The sequence below is a fragment of the Muscardinus avellanarius genome (genome assembly GCF_963383645.1).
Source record: "Muscardinus avellanarius genome assembly, chromosome: 12".
Lineage (NCBI taxonomy): Eukaryota > Metazoa > Chordata > Mammalia > Rodentia > Gliridae > Muscardinus > Muscardinus avellanarius.
The window spans coordinates 105,238,262-105,255,805 of record NC_137798.1 but is presented as its reverse complement, the minus strand read 5'-3'; the positions used below and the strand labels follow the sequence as shown (position 1 = coordinate 105,255,805).

Here is a 17,544-nt window from a genome sequence, read left to right as displayed (position 1 = left end):
CGAGAGCCTCACTAGGTAGCTGAGGCTGGCTTCGAACCTGCGCAATCCTCAACCTTCCAAATGCTGGGATTACAAGTGTGTGCCACCATGCCAAGCTCTAATTTTTTAATTTTGAAACAGGGTCTCACTGAGTTGCAAAGGGCCTACGTAGCTCAGCCTCCCAAATCCCTGCATTTCTTGGATTACAAGCATGTGCCATTGCACCCGGCTATTCTTTATTTTGAAACAGCGGCTCACTGAGTTGTGGAGGGCCTCACTAAGTAGCTGAGGCTGGCTGCAAACCTGAGATCCTCCTGTCTCAGCCTCCCCAGTACTGGGATTACAAACTTGTGCCACCACACTCGTGTTATTTATTTATTTATTTATTTGTTTACTTACTTATTTTGTGGTACTGGGACCAAACCCAGGGGCATTCTACCTCTGAGCTATACCCCCAGCCCTATTTTTGTCCTTTATTTTGAAACAGGGTCTCACTGAGTTGTAAAGGGCCTCATTAAGTAGCTAAGGCTGTCCATGAACTGGTGAACTGTGATCCTCTTGTCTCAGCCTCCTAAATGCTGGGATTACAAGCATGTGCCACCACACTCAGTCCCCCCCCCCCCCAGAATTTGGGATTGAACCCAGGGGCACTCTCTTTTTTGAGCTATGGCACCAGCCCTTTTAAAAAATTATTTACTTTGAAACCGTATCTCATTGAGTTGCAGAGGGTCTAAGGAGCTGAGGCTGGCCACAAATCTCCGATCCTCCTGTCTTGGCCCCCCAAGTACTGGGATTACAAGCCTGTGCCACCATGCCTGGCTTTTTTTTTTTTTTTTTGGTACTGGGATTCTTGGAAGCCCTTCTACCTCGGGCTACACTCCCAGACCTATTTTATACTTTTTTATTTTTGGAAACAAAGTCTCATAAGCCAGTGCAGCTGGCTTCAAACCAGCAAGATCCTCCTGTCTCCGCCTCCCAAGCAAGGGGATTACAAGCATGCACCACCACACCCAGCTTTTTTTTTTTTTTAAACAGGTTCTCATTTGCCCGGTGTGCACGCTTGTAATCCCCACGCTTGGAAAGCGGAGACAGGATCGTGCAGGTTTGAAGCCAGCCTCTCTGGCTTGAGAGACCCTGTTACCAAATTAAAAAAAAAAAAAAATATATATATATATATATATATATATATTTATTTATTTATTTATTTATATTATACAGCCTGGGAGTGTAGCCTGAAGGTAGAAGGGTTTCCAGGAACCCCAGAACAAACAAACAGAAAAACAAAACAAACAAAACAAAAAACCAGGTTCTCATTATAATGGCTGAGGAGTCTTTGCCAAAGCTGTCCTGAACGTGGGACCCATCCTCCAGGGATTACAGAGGAGCGCCACCACACCCAGCTGAACACCTTTAGACCCCGGACCCCGACAGCCAGGCAGCTCCTGCCAACCTGCAGTGCCATGGACACCTCTTCCGATCTTGGCTCCTCCCCGACTTCCAGGTCCTGAGCCTGAAGCCCCGGGCTCCCCAGTGCTGCCTTCCACCCACACCCAGGCTGGCAGGACCAGCGGAATCCAAGCAGAAGGCGGGGTTCCCTCCACCCAGGCCGCCCCTGCGCCCCACCCCTCACTGCCCACCCGGGCCTTGGGTCCTGGGCGGCACTGATTGGCAGGTCCTGGGTTCCCCAGAGGATCTGCAACCCTCCCCCGCAGCCTCCCGGCCAGGCGCACACAAACCTTTACCCTCCCTGGAGGGACGAGCTCTCCAGGAGGGAGGGCGGGGACAGGGTCTTGGGTCAGAGCCTGGCAGCAGACAGGGGTGGGGAGAGGTCAAAAGTCAAATCCTAGCCTGGATGGCAAGACTTTCTGCCCCTACTTGAGGCCTCCTCGGCCTCTTTGGGAATCTCCTCCACCCCATCCCCCATGCCTCAGCCACCCGTAATGCCCCAGAGGCCATCCGGTGTCCCCAGGAACCTGCCGGCTCCGGGCAGTCCACCGTCCCCTGGTCAGCCTTGGAGGGCCGTGCCGCGCTATGCACTGCTGTACAGGCGCAGGGCCTGTCTGGGCACTGCCGTCCCCAGTGGAGACGCAGCCGCAGCCTCAGCAGTGCCAGGGGACCCCACCCATACCTGGGCACAGCAGCTTTCCTGCAAGACTGTGCGGCCCAGCCAGGGTGCAGGTGCAATGAGGATGCGCTGCTCCAACAGATGTGCTGTGAGGACCAGAGCTGCTCTTACAGTTCTGGATGCCGGGAAGAGCCTGGAGGGAGGGAAGGTGGGAGACACAGAGCGGACAGAATGCATCCTTTTATTTTTACTTTTTGGTACTGGAGATTGAATGCAGGGGCATTCTACCCGAGTGACACCTTCAGCCCTATTTTATTTATTTTTGGTGGTACTGGGAGCGGAACCCAGAGGCTTTCTACCTCGGAGCTATACTCCCAGACCTATTTTATATTTTATTTGGAAACAGGGTCTCACTAAGTTGCTGAGAGCCTCACTCAGTAGCTGAGGTTGGCTTCGAACCTGTGGGATCCTCCTGTCTCAGCCTCCCAAGCATGGGGATTACAAGCGTGTGCCACCACCCACCCCCAGCTTCTAGCCCTATTTCATTTTACTGTTTTTTTTTTTTTTTTTCCTTTTTGAAGGTGGGACCAGGGGCATTCCATGTCCGAGTTATACTTCCACCTTATTTAGAAACAGGGGCTCACGAAGTTGCCGAGAGCCTCTTAAACTGCTGAGGCTGGCTGTGGGCCTGCGATCCTCCCGTCTCAGCCTCCCAAGTTCTGGGGTTGCAGGTGTGGGCCACCAGTCCTGGCTTTAGAAGGTACCCTTTGATCAGGGGCCGCCTCCCAAGCTAAGGGCTGAGGCTGCTTCAAGGGCCAACCCTCATGACCTAATCCCTTCTTCCAGTGCCCCTGCTCCGGTGTAACTCAGGGGTAGAATGCCTCTGAGTTCAAACCTCACCACTAATAAAGTGAAATAAGCCAGGCGCGGTGGTGCATGCTTGTAATCTCAGTGTTTGGGAGGCTGACACAGGAGGATGGGAGATTGCGTACCAGCCTTGGCAATTTAGGCTCTTAGCAATGTGGAGAGACCCTGTCTTCAAATAAGCAATACAATGGGGGCATGGGGTGTTCGATTTCCAGTACCCACCCCCCCCCAAATAAATAAACTAAAGTAGGGTAAAGAATGAGTTCTTTCCCCTTCTGTCTCTCCCTCCCCACTCTCCCCAGCTCCCCAAACTGTAAGAACGTCAGGTCCTGCGCATCCTGGCACCCGCTCATTCTGCCTCTGGGAGCAGTCCGACCTCCGGCCTCGGGGCTGGGCGTGGGGGCAGGAGCGGCGCCTCGGAACCGAGCCCTGGTGCGGGCCGTGCGGGGCCTGACTCGGCGGCGCCCTCGGGCCCCTCTGGGGGGCCTCCCTCCGCGCAGGGAGCTCCGCGGGCGGCGGGCGGGGGTCACGGCGGGAGGGAGCGCGCCGGCCCCGCCCCCGAGCCCACCCGGGCTTCCCGCGGGAGGGCGGCCCGGCGGGAGGGCGGCGCGGGCCCCGAGTCTCCCCGAAGTCTGGGCTCGGCCCGCCCGCCCGGCGGCCGCGTGACGCCGCGGTGGCGCAGCGCGCGGGCCAATGGCGGCGCGGGCCAATGGCCGCACGGCGCCCCGGCTCGCCCGCCGCCCGCCCGCACGTCAGCGCCCGGCCCGCGAGGGCGGAGGGCGGCCCCGCCCGGCGCGGACGCCGCTGACCTGGGGCGGCCGGCCGCGCCAGCCCTGCCTCCCTCGCGGACGCGGACGCGGACGCCGGCCGGCCGGGCGGGGGCTTCGCGGGCGGCACGGGCGGGCGGCCGGGGCCGACCGCGCGCTCCCCGCGGGCCGCCATGCCGTGGGCCGGCGCGGGCGCGGACGGCGGGCCCGAGGGCGCGGGCGCGGCGCGCTCCCGGGCGCAGAAGCAGTGCCGGCGGTCGGCGTTCGCCTTCTACCAGGCCGTGCGCGACCGGCGGCCCGTGTGGCTGCTGGAGGACATGCGCGCCAGCGAGGCCTTCCACTGGGACGAGCGCGGGCGCGCCGCCGCCTTCTCGCCGGCCGAGGCGCTGCTCTACGCGCTGGTGCACGACCACCGCGCCTACGCCGGCCACCTGCTGGCCGCCGGCCCGCGCCGCGCGCTCGCCGCCCCCGGCGCCGGCTTCCGCTGCTGCGCGGCGCCCGGGCCGCACGTGGCGCTGGCCGTGCGCTACGGCCGCGTGGCCATCCTGCGCCGCATCCTGCGCGCCGCGCGCGACCTCCCGGCCGACGAGCGCGCGCGCCTGCTGGACCGGCGCGGCTGCGGCCGCGTGGAGGGCGGCGGCACGGCGCTGCACCTGGCCTGCGAGCTGGCGCGCCCCGAGTGCCTCTTCCTGCTGCTGGGCCACGGCGCCTCGCCCGGCCTGCGCGACGGCCGCGGCCTCACGCCGCTCGAGCTGCTGCTGCGCCAGCTGGGCCGCGACGACCCCGGCCCCGCCGAGCCCGCCGCCGGGACCGCCGCCGGGACCGCCGCCGGGACCGCCGCCGGGACCGCCGCCGGGACCCCCGCCGGGACCGCCGCCGGGACCGCCGCCGGGCCGCGCCAGCGCCGGCTGCTGCTGCTCGACCTGCTGGCGCTCTACACGCCCGCGGCCGCCGCGGGGCCTGCCCGCCGCCAGCTGCTGGACGACCGGCCGCGCTGGCAGCGGCTGCTGGGCGAGGACAAGTTCCAGTGGCTGGCGGGCCTGGCGCCGCCGTCGCTCTTCGCTCGCGCCATGCAGGTGCTGGTCACCGCCATCTCGCCCGGCCGCTTCCCCGAGGCCCTGGACGAGCTGCCGCTCCCGCCCTTCCTGCAGCCCCTGGACCTCACGGGCCAGGGCTAGGCCTGGCCCCGGCCCGGGGGCGCCGCACCTGGGGACAGAACTCTTGCTGAGCATTGTACCTGGCACTTTACATATACTGGTCTCCGTACAGAAGAGTCCGCCTCGTCTGTCGTGGGCAGCAGCGGCTGCGCCTGGACGTCAGGCACCAAGCGGCAGGTTTCGGGGGGTGACGGGGCTCAGCGCCCCATGGCTTTGAATGGGCCGAGGACCCTTGCACGCCCCTCACTGCCCAGCCTCGGAAAGGCTTGGCTGGAGAGCCTCCGCAGGTGTCCCAGGAGGGTGGCAGCTGAGCTGGGCAGGCGCGGGGTGGGGACCGGCGTGTCCATGCCAGGGACAGAATGTCCGGAGATCAAGAGGCCAGCCCTGTGGGATTGACAGGAGGCCTCCTGCCTGGTCAGCACTTCGGGCAGGGACTCCACCCCCGCCCAGGGAGGACAAGCGGCTCGAGGCCTGCAGGTCACTGGCTCCCCACAGCTACATCAGGACGGGGATGGCCGGGGTCCCGTGGGGATCCTGGGCTGGGGGCTAGAGGTATGCATAGGCTGCCAGCCTGGCAGGTGCCCTCTGCCCATTAGCACCTCGAGTTCTGAGGAAGCTGGCAGGAGGGTGGGGAGAGTCTGGACCTGACACCCACTTTCAGGGTGACCTTGGACAGACTTCCACCTCGGGGCCTGATTTTCCCATCTGTCTTCAAGGGGCTTGGGCCCACCTTGATGCACTCTGCCTCGTGGGAGGGTGGGTGCTCAACCTTGGTGACAGGGAGGGAAGTGGAGGGAGCACACCTCGGGCTGATCCTAGATCCCGCTGGAATGAAGCTGTGCGTCCCTCCTGCGTCCTGGGCCAGTTCAATAGCCTCCCTGGGCCCTTGCCCTTGGGCAGTGGGTTCCAGCATCTTCCCCAGTCTCAAGCTTTTAGGTCAGAAGCCGCCCCCTTTCTCTAGAAAGTCCCAGTTCTCAGATTAAGGATGCCGGGGTGGGGTAGGGGTCCTGCCCAGGAAGGACGCAGGAAGCTGACTGAGGGGGCGCTGGCCTGTTGGGCTCAGCAGCTTTGGAAAGCGGGACGCCTGCTGGGGTACACACCCCCCCCCCATGTCTCCCCACCCTCTGAGGCCAGCCTTTCCCTCTGGAAGTATAGCTGCTCCTTGGTGACAGCCTTCCCTGAGCTCCCTGGCCTGGGGGTGAGAGCTTCCTGCCTGTGTGTTGGGGGGTTTGGGGTGGGGGCACCCACAGAATGCTGGGCAACCAGGAGAGGATGGGCACAGGGTCCCGCTGGAGGAGTTGCAGCCCTTGGCAGGAGGTCCCAGCTGGAGGAGGGTGTGGGGGGAGAGGGAGGCCTGGAGCCCAAGGGGGTTTGGTTCAGGGTGATGGGGTGGGGACACCCGTCACTGGGCTGTGTCCCTGGAGGGTGGAGTGGTGCAGGCAGATAAGCAGGCCTGGGATCTGGCTGCTGCTGGGCATCGTGGGGGGGCAGGCTTGGCTTATCGGGGCGAAGCCCGCTGACCCCGGGAAGGGCTGTAAGGCCGTGGTGCCACCCCATGTCGCTGTTATCGTCTTCACTGAGCTTGCGGGACCCAGGGCCTGGTGCCTGTGTCCTTGGCACACAGCAGGTGACTCTGATGGCTTCCTGAAGGCAATCACCACCCAGCACCAGCCTCATTCTTCCCGGGGAAGCATGCTGGGTCATTTGTTCGGTTTGCAGCTCTCCCTTCGTTCTCCTGCCATGCCTGCCCAGGCGCCCAGTGTTCCCGTTAGGAGTTCAGGGCCCAGAGTCTGCACCTTGACACCAGGTAGGGAGGGTGAGGAAGGCTGGCACCACTCAGGAGCCAGATGGCACTGCCCACCTCCCCAAGGTATGCGGGCCCGCCTCGGAGGGAAGGGACTTTGCAGGTCAGTCTCCGAGGCCAGGCCCCACAGCTGGCTGTCACCCTGGCTCCTGCGGTGATTCTCCTTTCCCGTGTCGCCAGCTTTAAGATTCTGCCGGGAGCCCTGGGATGCTGCTGTGGGCAGGGACACCGCCTGCATTCAGGAAGGGGCACCGGCTACCACCTCAGCCTCCAGCGGCACCTGGCAGCCGCGGCCCCGCCCCAGAAGCCGCATGACTTACATATAATAAAGCCCAAGGACTCCACGTGTGCAGCTGAATGGAGAGTTAGGGCGAGCAGGTACGTGTGGTAACCACCACCCAAACCAGAGGCTGAGATTTTGGAGCTGGGGCTTAACCCAAGGGCGTTCTACCTCTCAGCTACCCCCAACCCTATTTTACTTTAAATTTTTATTAATTTAGTGGTTCTGAGGGTTGAACCCAGGGGCATTATATCTCTTAAGATACACCCCCAGGCCAATTATATTATTTTTATTTATTTTTGCTGGGGATGGAACCCAGGGACATTCTACCTCCAAGCTACACCCCCACCCCTATTTTTAATCTTTATTTTTAAAACAGGATCTCACTGGGTTGTAGAGGGCCTCAGTAAGTAGCTGAGGCTGTCTGCGAACAGCGATCCTCCTTTCTCAGCCTCCCGAATGCTGGGATTACAAGCGTGCGCCACCACGCCCAGCTCTATTATTTTTATTTCTTTAATTTTTTAACGCTGGACGCCATACTGGGGATGGAACCCAGGGGCATCCTACCTCTGAGCTACACCCCCAGCCCTATTTTTTTTTTTTTTTTTTTTTTTTTTTTGGTGGTACTGGGGTTTCTGGAAGCCCTTCTACCTCTGGGCTATACTCCCAGACCTGTTTTATATTTTTATTTGGAAACAGGGTCTCTTAAGCCAGCGTGTCTGGCTTCGAACCTGTGTGATCCTCCTGTCTCCTCCTCCCAAGCGCAGGGATTAACAAGTGAGCGCCAACACGCCTGGCCCTATTTTTGTTCTTTATTAATTTTTATTTCGGGTCTGGGGATGGAACCCAGGGGCATTCCACCTCCGAGCTACACCCCCTGCCCGATTTTTTATTTATTTTGAAACCAGGTCTCACTGAGTTGCAGAGGGCCTCACTGCTGTCTGAAAACCGCGATCCTCCTGTCTCAGCTTCCCGAATGCTAGGATTACAAGCTAGTGCCACCACGCCCCGCTCTATTCTTTATTTTGAAACAGGGTCTCAACTGAGTTGCAAAGGGCCTAAGTAGCTGAGGCTGGCCTCAAACCTGGGATTCTCCTGTCTCAGCCTCCCAGTACCACACCTGGCTTGTAAATATAATTTTTAGGAAGTCTTTGGTGTTCACTCTGTGATCTTTGACTCAACTGACATTGATACCATAAAGAGTTAATACTAGAACTGAAGTTTTAAAGTATAAATTTTATTTATTTTGGAATATATATTTACATGGCTCAAAATTAAAAAGATACAAAAATGCTTACGAAGCAACCTCTGTGACTGGCTTCTTGGCCCACATGGAGAACTTGTTTCTGCCCTTGAGCCCAGAGTGGCATTACTTCCCTCTGTGCTCTCCTCAGCGCCATGCTGTTGCGAGCCTTCCAGGGACTGACTGGAGTCCCGGGTGGGCGCCCCGCCCCGCGGGTGGTTCCTTCCCAGGTGCGGGCGCGTTTCCCGGGTGGAGTGACTGCCAGCCTGGGGAGCGCCCAGCACTGGAATGCTCCTGGGCAGGCCCTTCCTGCTCCGCCGTCTCCCTCCTTCCTACTGTTTGGCCCAGTCCTTCCAGTGTCACGGTAGCAGTGCTTCTCATTATGACTCTCTGTAGCGGGTTGGTTTGTTTTGGGTGCCGAGAACGGACCCCAGGGCCCTGCACGTGCTAGACAAGTGCTCCACCACTGAGCTGCAACCCCAGCCCTGGGTGGGATTTTTTTTTTTTTTTTTTTTTTTTGTAGTACTCGGAATTGAACCCAGGGGCATTCTACCTCCAAGTTACACCCCCAGCCCTATTTTATATTCTTTATTTTGGAACAGGGTCTCACTGAGTTGCAGAGGGCCTAAAAGCTGAGGCTGGCCGCAAACCACGATCCTCCAGTCTCAGCCTCCCAAATGCTGGGATTACACGCATGTGCCACCACGCCCGGCTCTATTATTTTGAAATGTTGTCTTGCTCAATTGACGGCAGTCTCAGTACTTGATGAGGCTGTTCTCGAACCGGTGATCCTCCTGTTTGTCTCCCATGCCTGGCAGGATCTTTGCTTTGCAGACGCTCCGCTGAGACTCCTATCTCTGGATTTTGTTTGGCGGCTCTTCCCATCACTTCAGAGGCCCTTGCCATCCACAAGTCCAAGGTCCACCAGTTTAGTTTCTTTAACCCACTCGCTGTTATTTTGCCCAGGGTGGCTGGGAGAGCCCTCCCGCCCAGTCTGCACCTCACGCCACCTCCCAGGCCGGCTCTCAGCGCCAGCCAGTTCTCACCTGCTTGTGAGTGGTGCAAACCGGCAAGGCCGCGCCCTGTGACCAGGAGGAGCGGGCTTGGTCTCCCCCGAGCCTGGCGTGGGCACGCCCTCCCCATTGGCTGAGTGAAGCTGTGGGCTAAGCTCTGGGCTTGGGGGCACACCCTGAGTCTCCACAAGAAAAACCCTCCCAGAGGGGGTTCTGACCAGGAGCTATACCTGAAATGTATAGGTCCTCAATGTATAGCTCCTCCCGCGTGCTGGGGTTTCAGGCGTGCCCGGCTGTTCCTTGACTCGGGTTGACACTTCTTGCTCAGGTAGCTTCCCGGGACGCTGGATGTGGTCTTTTCCCAAATGTTTCCAGTAGGGCACTTCTGGGAGAGGGTTTTGTTGGCCAGGAATTTGGGTCCCCAAAGCCTGTCCTTGGCTCCCTGAGGGACATCCCTGTGCCTCGTCACTGCAGGAAGCCCTTCCATCCGGGGCCTTCGTGCGGAGCACCCGGCTCCGCAGTGGCTCCCTCGCAGACGGGGCCAGGGCACGAGGTAGGCGGCAGCGCCTCCTGGCCGCATCCCAGCTTGGCCTCAGAGTGCGGATGGCGCCTTCCCGCTCAAGCATCAGACCCGACCAGGTTTGAAAAAGTCTGGTTTATTGCACAGTCTCAAAGCACAACTAAAATTAAAACCAGAGAGATAGCTGTACAAAGCACTGAAGCTAAAAGTAGTTTAAAAGTATCAACTAGACTGGGTTTAATTGCACGAAGGTCCCTGGGTGGGCGCCCAGCAAGGCACAGCGACGCGGAGAGCGGCCGCGGAGAGCGGCGGGCTGCCGCCGCCACCAGGCTCTTACAAAGTAAGTGACGCACAGCCGGGGGCGCCTCGCACTCGCTGGCCGGCCAGCCCTTCCTGTGGCCGGGACTCCCTGCCACTCCGGCCCCAACTGTAGCCCTCCGGGAGGGCAGTGGGCTGGGCAGGGCATGGGTGCAGCCTGGTCCTGGAGCGCCGAGGGAGCGCGCCGGCTGACCCCAGTGTCCACGGCGGACGGGCCACAGCAGCAGCTGACGGGCACTGGTGCCAACCTGCCAGGGCGTGTCCTGAGTGCCAGGCTGCTCCAGCAGGACATGCTGGGCATGGCCACCCCGGAGCCAGGCCTGGGACGAGCTGCGGGAAGGGACGCGAGGCCTTCCGCCATCTTAGAAGATCATTTCTCTTCTAACCTTGTAAGATGTGATTTCAATGAGGTATCTTATGCAGGTCTGTAATAAACAAAAAAGGCAATAACCAGAGAGCGTCCCCTGAGGACGCTCCGCTTCCGCTTTTGGACTCGGCGGCTTCCAACGCCATGCCGAGGGCACTCCCAGCCTGCCGCGTGAGGCCAGGTGGGAGCAGCCGCGTGTCTGGGGAGCAGGACTGCAGCTGGAGCGCGCTGGCCTGCGGCTCCGTCCAGCCTAGGCCTGCTGCTTGGCTGGCTGTCTCCCTGCCAGGGTCCCCGAAGCCCTGGAGCTGTCCTGGACCTGCCTGTCCTCGCTCGAGCGGGGACAGAGGCCAAAGGCTGCTGCCACTGCGCAGTTCCGGGCCCTCACTCAGGGTGGCTTCTGGAGCGAGATGGAAGGAGGGTGGGTGTCCAGTGTGCCAGAGTGTCTGGAAGGACCAGGGTCGATGGGGCCTGTTCTGGGCGACCTGGAAACCCGCTGTGTGTGGTTCCTTCTGGGCGGGCAGCCGCCAGCCTCAGATGACTTCCCATTCATCCTCCACGTCCTCGGGATGCGGGGTGGCTGCCTGGCTGCTCTTCTGGGCGCCACGCGAGTGGCTGAAGGTCCTCGTCAGCCGCTGCAGGAGGTAGCCAGGGGGCCCCACTGCCCACAGCTCATCCGACGAAGTCACTGCAGGGGCAGAGCCGGCCACAGGCCTGTCACTGCGCGGCCAGCCCAGGGGCCGGGGTACGTGCGCTGCCTGCCAGGCCCCGGGCAGGCCACTTTGTGATGGGCGCTGCGTCCCTGCAACTTTAGAGTGGGCGGCACAGCACCCTGTCTTAGCCCAGGAACTGGCAGAACCCGTGTGTCCTCCCTCATGTGGCTCGGAGCCCGCTGGGAACAGCCCCTCTGAGGACCCCAGGGGACCCCAAGCCCACCCTGCCCGGGCACCTGCCTGTGAAACACGACACATTTCCGGGGATTTTCTTCCAGTAGTCCCCAGCAGGGTTTTTGTCGGTGACACCATAGCGCCGGGCGAGGTCACCATTTGGACAGCGGGCCCACACGGTCCTGGTGCTCAGTGCCAGCTGGCAGGCCTGCAACCCTGCAGGCAAACCGGGCGTCCTCTCAGCCTCTGGCCGCTCTCCCAGCACGCTGCACTCCTCCCCCAGCTTCCCGCGGGGACGGGGTGTTGCACTGTGCAGGCAGGCGTGGAGGGAAGGCGTGCCCGCTGAAGGGCTGGCAAGCCACCCTAGCCTGCACCCAAGGACAGTGCAAAGACTCATTCGCAGGAGCGCCAGCGAGACGGCCTGTGTGCACCAATGGAGCGTCTCAGACCCTTAGTCCTGCCCCAGAGGACAGCAGAAATGGAGTAGGACGTTGCGCCATGCCGGGTGAGGGCACGGGCCCTGCCACCGGCTCCTCCTACCTGGCACGTGCTCCCAGTCGGTCCCCACAGGCATCTCCTCGGTGATCCCAGTCCGGACATGCACGTTCCACCTGCTGTCCAGCGCCCACAGCATCTGGTCATTGGGGCTGGAATGCACGCTGACCAGGGTGACTCCGGCAGGCTGGAAGCAGGGAGGGACTGTTGTTAGGAAGGAAGGGAAGGGGAGAGGAGGGTGGGACATCTGGGGACCCAGGTTGTGGGGCTGGGTGGAGCAGCAGGTGTGAACACACCTCCAGGAAGAAGGAGGCTGGGCAGCTGGGTGTGGTGGTGCACACCTATAATCCCAGTAAGAGAGGCTAAGACAGGAGGATCTCAGGTTTGAGGCCAATCTCAGCAATGTAGTAAGACCCTCAGTACCTTAGTGAGACCTTGTTTCAAAATAATGAAAAGGGCTGAGGTGAAGCTGGGTGCGGTGGTGCACACTGCAACCCTGGTACTTGGGAGGTTGAGACAGGAGGATCACAGATTTGGGGACAGCCTCAGCAAGTAGCGAGACTCTCATCAACCTAGAAGACCTGGTTTCAAAATAAAAATGAAAGCCGGGCGTGGCGGCGCACGCTTGTAATCTCTCAGTACTTAGGAGGCTGAGACAGGAGGATCGCACAGGTTCGAAGCCAGCCTCAGCTACTTAGGGAGGCTCTCAGCAACTTAGTGAGACCCTGTTTCCAAATAAAATATAAATAGGTCTGGGAGTATAGCCTGGAAGTCGAAGGCCACGGGGTTGCATTTCTAGTACCACCAAAAAATAAAAAACAATCAAATAAAATGGGGCTGGAGGTGTAAGTGTAGCTTGGAGGTAGAATGCCCCTGGGTTCTAGCCAGTCAGTCTCAGTGTGTCTGTCTGTCTGTCTGACACACACACACACACACACACACACACACACACACACACACACACACGGAGAGACCTCCCCCCACCCAAGCTTTGCTGGAGGTGCAGGTGGAGCCAGGCACCTGGGGAGCGGCACTGCGGGGGGGGGGGCGCAGGGACAGTAGAGGTGGGTGGATGCTCTCGTGGGCACTCTGCACCTGCACCACGCCTGGTCACCTCAGCTCGGGCCCTGCTGACCAACAAGAGGATCTCCTCTGGCTCCTCCGCCTCCTGTCTCTGCCCACGGTCACATCCCGGCTGCTTAGACCTTGGGGAGGGCAAGGACAGCCACGCATCATGGCCGCCTGCCCTGCTCTGGGGCAGCCTGGCCCGCACGTCAGCACCTGCTGTCTCCTGGCCGCTTCCAAGGACAAGAGTAAGTCCCTCCACTGGGCCATGCACTGTCCACCCCAGGGCCCCACCCTGCAGAGGAGTAAGCCCCTGCGCGGCACGGGGCTGCCTGGGGGTCCTCAGGGCCCTGAGGGTCTGGCTGTCCCCACTTTGATGTCGGCCCTGCTGCACCGTGGCCTCAGGGCCTGCGCGCTGGGTCAGCCTCAGCCAGCCCGGGGGCACCGGCCCACGCCTGCTGCGCTCTACCCCGTGAACGCCCATCACAACGTGCCCAGTGAGGGCTCTCCGCCCTGCCTGCCCCGTCAGGTGCGCATGTACACACACACTTTTTTTGCAGTACGGGGATGGAACCCAGGGCATTCTACCTCTGAGCTACACTCACAGCCCTATTTTTTATTCATCATTTTGAAGCAGGGTCTCACTGAGTTGCAAAGGCTTCACTAAATATTAGCGGAGGGTGTCCTCGAACTGTGATCCGCCTGTCTCAGCCTCCCCAGTGCTGGGATCACAAGCATGTGCCATTATGCCTGGATCTTTTTTCCCCCTACATGTGTGGCACTGAGGATGGAACCCAGGGGCATTCCTCTGAGCTACAACCTCAGCGCTATTTTATTTTTTATTTTGAAACAGGGTCTGAGTTGCAGAAGCCCTGACAAAGTAGCTGAGGCTGGCCGCGAACCGTGATCCTCCTGTCTCAGCCTCCCAGCTACTAGGATTACAAGCCTGTCTACCACGCCCGGCTCATAGATTTCTATGAACCTAGCTCCATCCCATAGGCCTGAGGCCAGAGGTGCAGATGTTAGGGTGAGCTGCTCTGAGCCCAGCCCCAAACCTGCAGAGGGTGGGGTTCCAGCGAAGGGTGGCGGAGCTGCCCATTCTGTGGGCAGGGCCATGTGGACCAGCTGTGACAGGTGCAGCCGCCCACCTCGCCACAAGCTCGGCGCCTCTAGAGAAAGGAGAGCAAGCTGCCGGGTTGGGAAGGAGCGGGATGCCTGTGAGACTGCTCTGTTTTCAGCAGTGCGGAGAATGGCTCCTTCCTCTCTGCCCATCTGCTGCAGGAGTCCGAGGAGTGCCCTCTGACTCTCTGCAGGAGCGGCGAGGGCATGCCCAGGCCTGGCCCCCCAGGTCTTCCTGCCAGGGCCGCAGACATGCTGGTCCCGGCCAGGCCTGACCCAGCGTTGCAGGCAGAGCAATAGTAGTGCTGCTGGAAGCCACTAGTTTGGGGCAGTGTGTTATGCCGGCTGTACTGCGGGAGGAGCCACCTAGAGGGACTGCTGAGCTGGAGGGGAGCTGGATGGCCTGTGGCCAGGCAGACCCAGCACTATGCCTTGTCCCGGTCCCCTGAAATGGCTCTGAACCAGGGGTTCCTGGCCTCCCTGGGCCCCACCTCCGTGTAAGCAGTGGCCGGCCAGACCAGGGCAGAGGTGAGTGGCAGCCCAGGCCCCTGCCACAGGGCTCGCAGGCTTCAGTGCTACCAGCCCAGGTCCCTGCCGCCAGCAGCTGGCTCAGGGAGGCCTCAGGAAGAGGGAGGGGCACGGCCTGCAGGCAGGCCCAGGGTACAGTGCATCCTCACAGCCACACGTCCTGCCTTGCCTGCCTGCGCGCCCTGGACTCCTCCCCGACTGCCCGGGCCACATGGGCCCGAGTTCTCATCAGCTGGGCCCTGGACACCTCTGTCTGGAGCCCAGCAGTCCTCCCAGGCGCGCCCTGTGCTAGGCCCCGGGACACCTAGGAGCGCGCCCATAGGTCCACTATGGCAGGGCCTGCGCGCGGCGCCAGCAGACAGACGCTGGAGCCCAGCAGCCGGGTGAGGGAGGTGGGGCTGAGGCTGACTGAAGGAGAGCAGTTTCATTTGAGTGAGGTAGGAGCCGCCAGGTATTTATTGTTTGTTTATTTTTGGTACTGGGGATTGAACCCAGGAGGATTCTACCTCCGAGCTACACCCTAGGCCTCTCATATTTTTATCTTGATACAGGGCCTTGCTAAGTTGCAGAGGGCCTCGCTAAGTTGCTGAGGCTGGCTCTGAACCTGCAGTCCTCCAGTCTCAGCCTCCCGAGCACTGGGATTACAAGAGTGTGCCACCACGCCCGGCTGATACTTGCTGATTTTTCAGAGTTCAGGGGTGGGCTCCCCACCCAAAGGGTTGGTGTACACGCTTCCGGGGCTCTTCTCAGAAGGCAGCCAGGAGCTTCTGTTCTTCCTGGTTTATTAGCAGGGTCCAGTTTGGGAGGAGCTCACTCTGACTCAGGTACCTATCAAAAGTCTGGGGTTAAGTAAACCCTCATTTAAAAGGACAAATGCCAGACATACCTGGAAGATTCTAGACACACCAGGCCCCTCTGCACAGACTTTCCCCATTCACATGGAGCATCCAGAGGGGAGACCCAGAGACAAGGAGAGAGTGCAGTCTCCAGGGCTTGGAGCCTGGAGACAGGGAAGCGAGCACCAATGGGCAGGAGGTTTCCTTTGGAAATGGTGAAAATATCCTGGAGTTAGATAGTGATGTACACCGTGAGCGTCCTATACACAGATGGGACACTGGATGTACTAAATGTCACTAACAGCAAACTTTATGTTACATGAATTTTACCACAATTAAAAAAAGAAAGCGTGGTGGCGCACGCTTGTAATCCCTGCGCTTGGGAGGCGGAGACAGGAGGATCGCACAGGTTCGAAGCCGGCGCGCTGGCTTAGGAGACCCTGTTTCCAAATAAAAATATAAAATAGGTCTGGGAGTGTAGCCCGGAGGTAGAAGGGCTTCCAGGAACCCCAGTACCACCAAAAAAAGAAAGAAAGAAAGAGAAAGAAGGAAAGAAAGAAAGGGAGAGAGAGAGAGAGAGAGAGAGAGAGAGAGAGAGAGAGAGAGAGAGAGAGAGGGGGAGGAAGAGGAAGAGCAAGAGCGAGCCAGGCGCAGCGGCGCACACCTGTAATCCTAGTCCGTGGGAGACTAGGACAGGAGGGGAGCTCAACGCCAGCCTCAGCAACTTAGTGAGTCTGTTTCAAAATCCAACAGGCTGAGGCTGTACTTCAGGGACAGAATGACCCTCGTTTCTGCCTCCAGTACCTGTGCAGGCACACGCCAGACTCCAAGGCGGGGCTGGGGTAGCTCAGGGTGCCATCTCCAGTACAGAGAGGGAAGCAGCAGCTACGCCGAGGCTGAGCTGCCACAGAGCTGGCAAGGACACTTGGGATCTCCATATTTCTTACAAATGCATATGAGCCTAATTATCTCATAACATTTTCAATTAAAAAGAAGTACAGCTAAAGTTTGGGCTTATTCATATTAGAAATCACTGAAGTGAAGAAAGGAATGAAGGGTACGATTTGTAAGTGGCGTTAAGGAGCTTCAGAAGTATGTGGAGAGGCGGTGAGCCGCGGGAGGCCGCAGGACAGGGCTTGCTTTCAAGTGTCCCTAAAAACAGGTTAAGGGTGGGGGCAGGAGTGCCAGTGTTTAATTAGAGCCCTCAGCCGCTTAGATGTTTATGGATCAAAGGGGCAGCGGGTAGCCGGGCAGCTGTAGTTCCCTTTAAACAAGACCTCATGGGGAAACCAGTGCTCCCGCGGCCCCCAGCAGCCAAGCCCAGGACTAGGTAAGCAGGTAGACCAGGCGTCCTTTCTCACAAGGCAGCCCGTTGCAGGAGAAGCCATTACTCCTTCCCGCTGTTGAGAGACTAGCTAGAATCTGCTGAGATCTTGAGTAGTCATAAAGGGAAGGGGCACTGTGTCCGTGGCAGGTCTCCCCCTGCGGCGGGCGGGGCAGGCGCTCAGGTCTGAGCCCAGGCGGTGTTACACGGTTTCATTCAGAGGGGAGCCCCGCCTGGGCAGGGTCTGCTCTGGGCTCAGGGAAGGCTGGCTTGTAAGTGAATACACAGGACTCGCTACCTCTGACTCCCGCGTTCCGGTCCATCAGCGCGCTGAGACCGCACAGCTTGGGAAAAGGCGGCCAACTCCAGATCCCAGGAAGACGGCTGCCTCTACTCACAGGGGCCTCGGCACCTCCCTGGTGGACAGCGGTTCCACCTGGTGCTGTCCCAGCCCCCAGCCCACGGGGCCACTGCCTACCTGTCGCCACAAGACCACAGGCTGCAAGGGCTGCTACCAGGCTGCCACACCACCTGCCCGCCCCTGTGGCTCCCTCGGCAGCCTCCTGCGGCCCGGGACCCACTGTGCCTGGTGACCCTGACCCCCTGGACTACACAGACTCTGGGCAGGCAGGCCGTCAACTACACAGACTCTGGGTGGGCAGGCCGTGCTCCGCAGATCACTGCTCCTCAGCTCCAAGCCAGGGCTTTCACAGCTCAAGAAATGTCAAGAGTGAGAGCCAGAGAGCAAGGCCTGGGAACCTCAGACAACGATGTGGGGAGGAGGCCCGGGGCCAGATGCCTCTTAACAGTGTTCCCAGCACTCACAGACAGACTTGGGCTGGACAGAACCCCAACTCCCTCATAATCCGGGCGAGAGAACCGGCAAGACTGATGGTTGGGTGGTGGGGACTGT

General features: G+C 59.9%; 2 protein-coding genes across 2 annotated transcripts in view; one reads left to right on the top strand and one right to left on the bottom strand.

Annotated features, from left to right (window-relative positions):
* Window positions 1–3,851: 3,851 nt before the first annotated feature.
* Window positions 3,852–4,856, top strand: ANKRD9 (ankyrin repeat domain 9; the record flags this gene model as incomplete). Its single annotated transcript, XM_080707235.1, has 1 exon — window positions 3,852–4,856. The coding sequence occupies one exon, from the start codon at window positions 3,852–3,854 to the stop codon at window positions 4,854–4,856; it is 1,005 nt and encodes a 334-aa protein (XP_080563361.1).
* A 6,054-nt stretch (window positions 4,857–10,910) lies between these two features.
* The window catches only part of TECPR2 (tectonin beta-propeller repeat containing 2), a gene marked incomplete at both ends in the record, with an annotated part of 84,131 nt that continues 77,497 nt past the window's right edge, over window positions 10,911–17,544 (bottom strand). Inside the window, 3 exons of the mRNA XM_080707234.1 lie at window positions 10,911–11,065; window positions 11,331–11,480; window positions 11,805–11,946. Of these exons, the coding sequence (XP_080563360.1) occupies window positions 10,911–11,065; window positions 11,331–11,480; window positions 11,805–11,946 (447 nt within the window). The remainder of the gene's footprint in view (window positions 11,066–11,330; window positions 11,481–11,804; window positions 11,947–17,544) is intronic.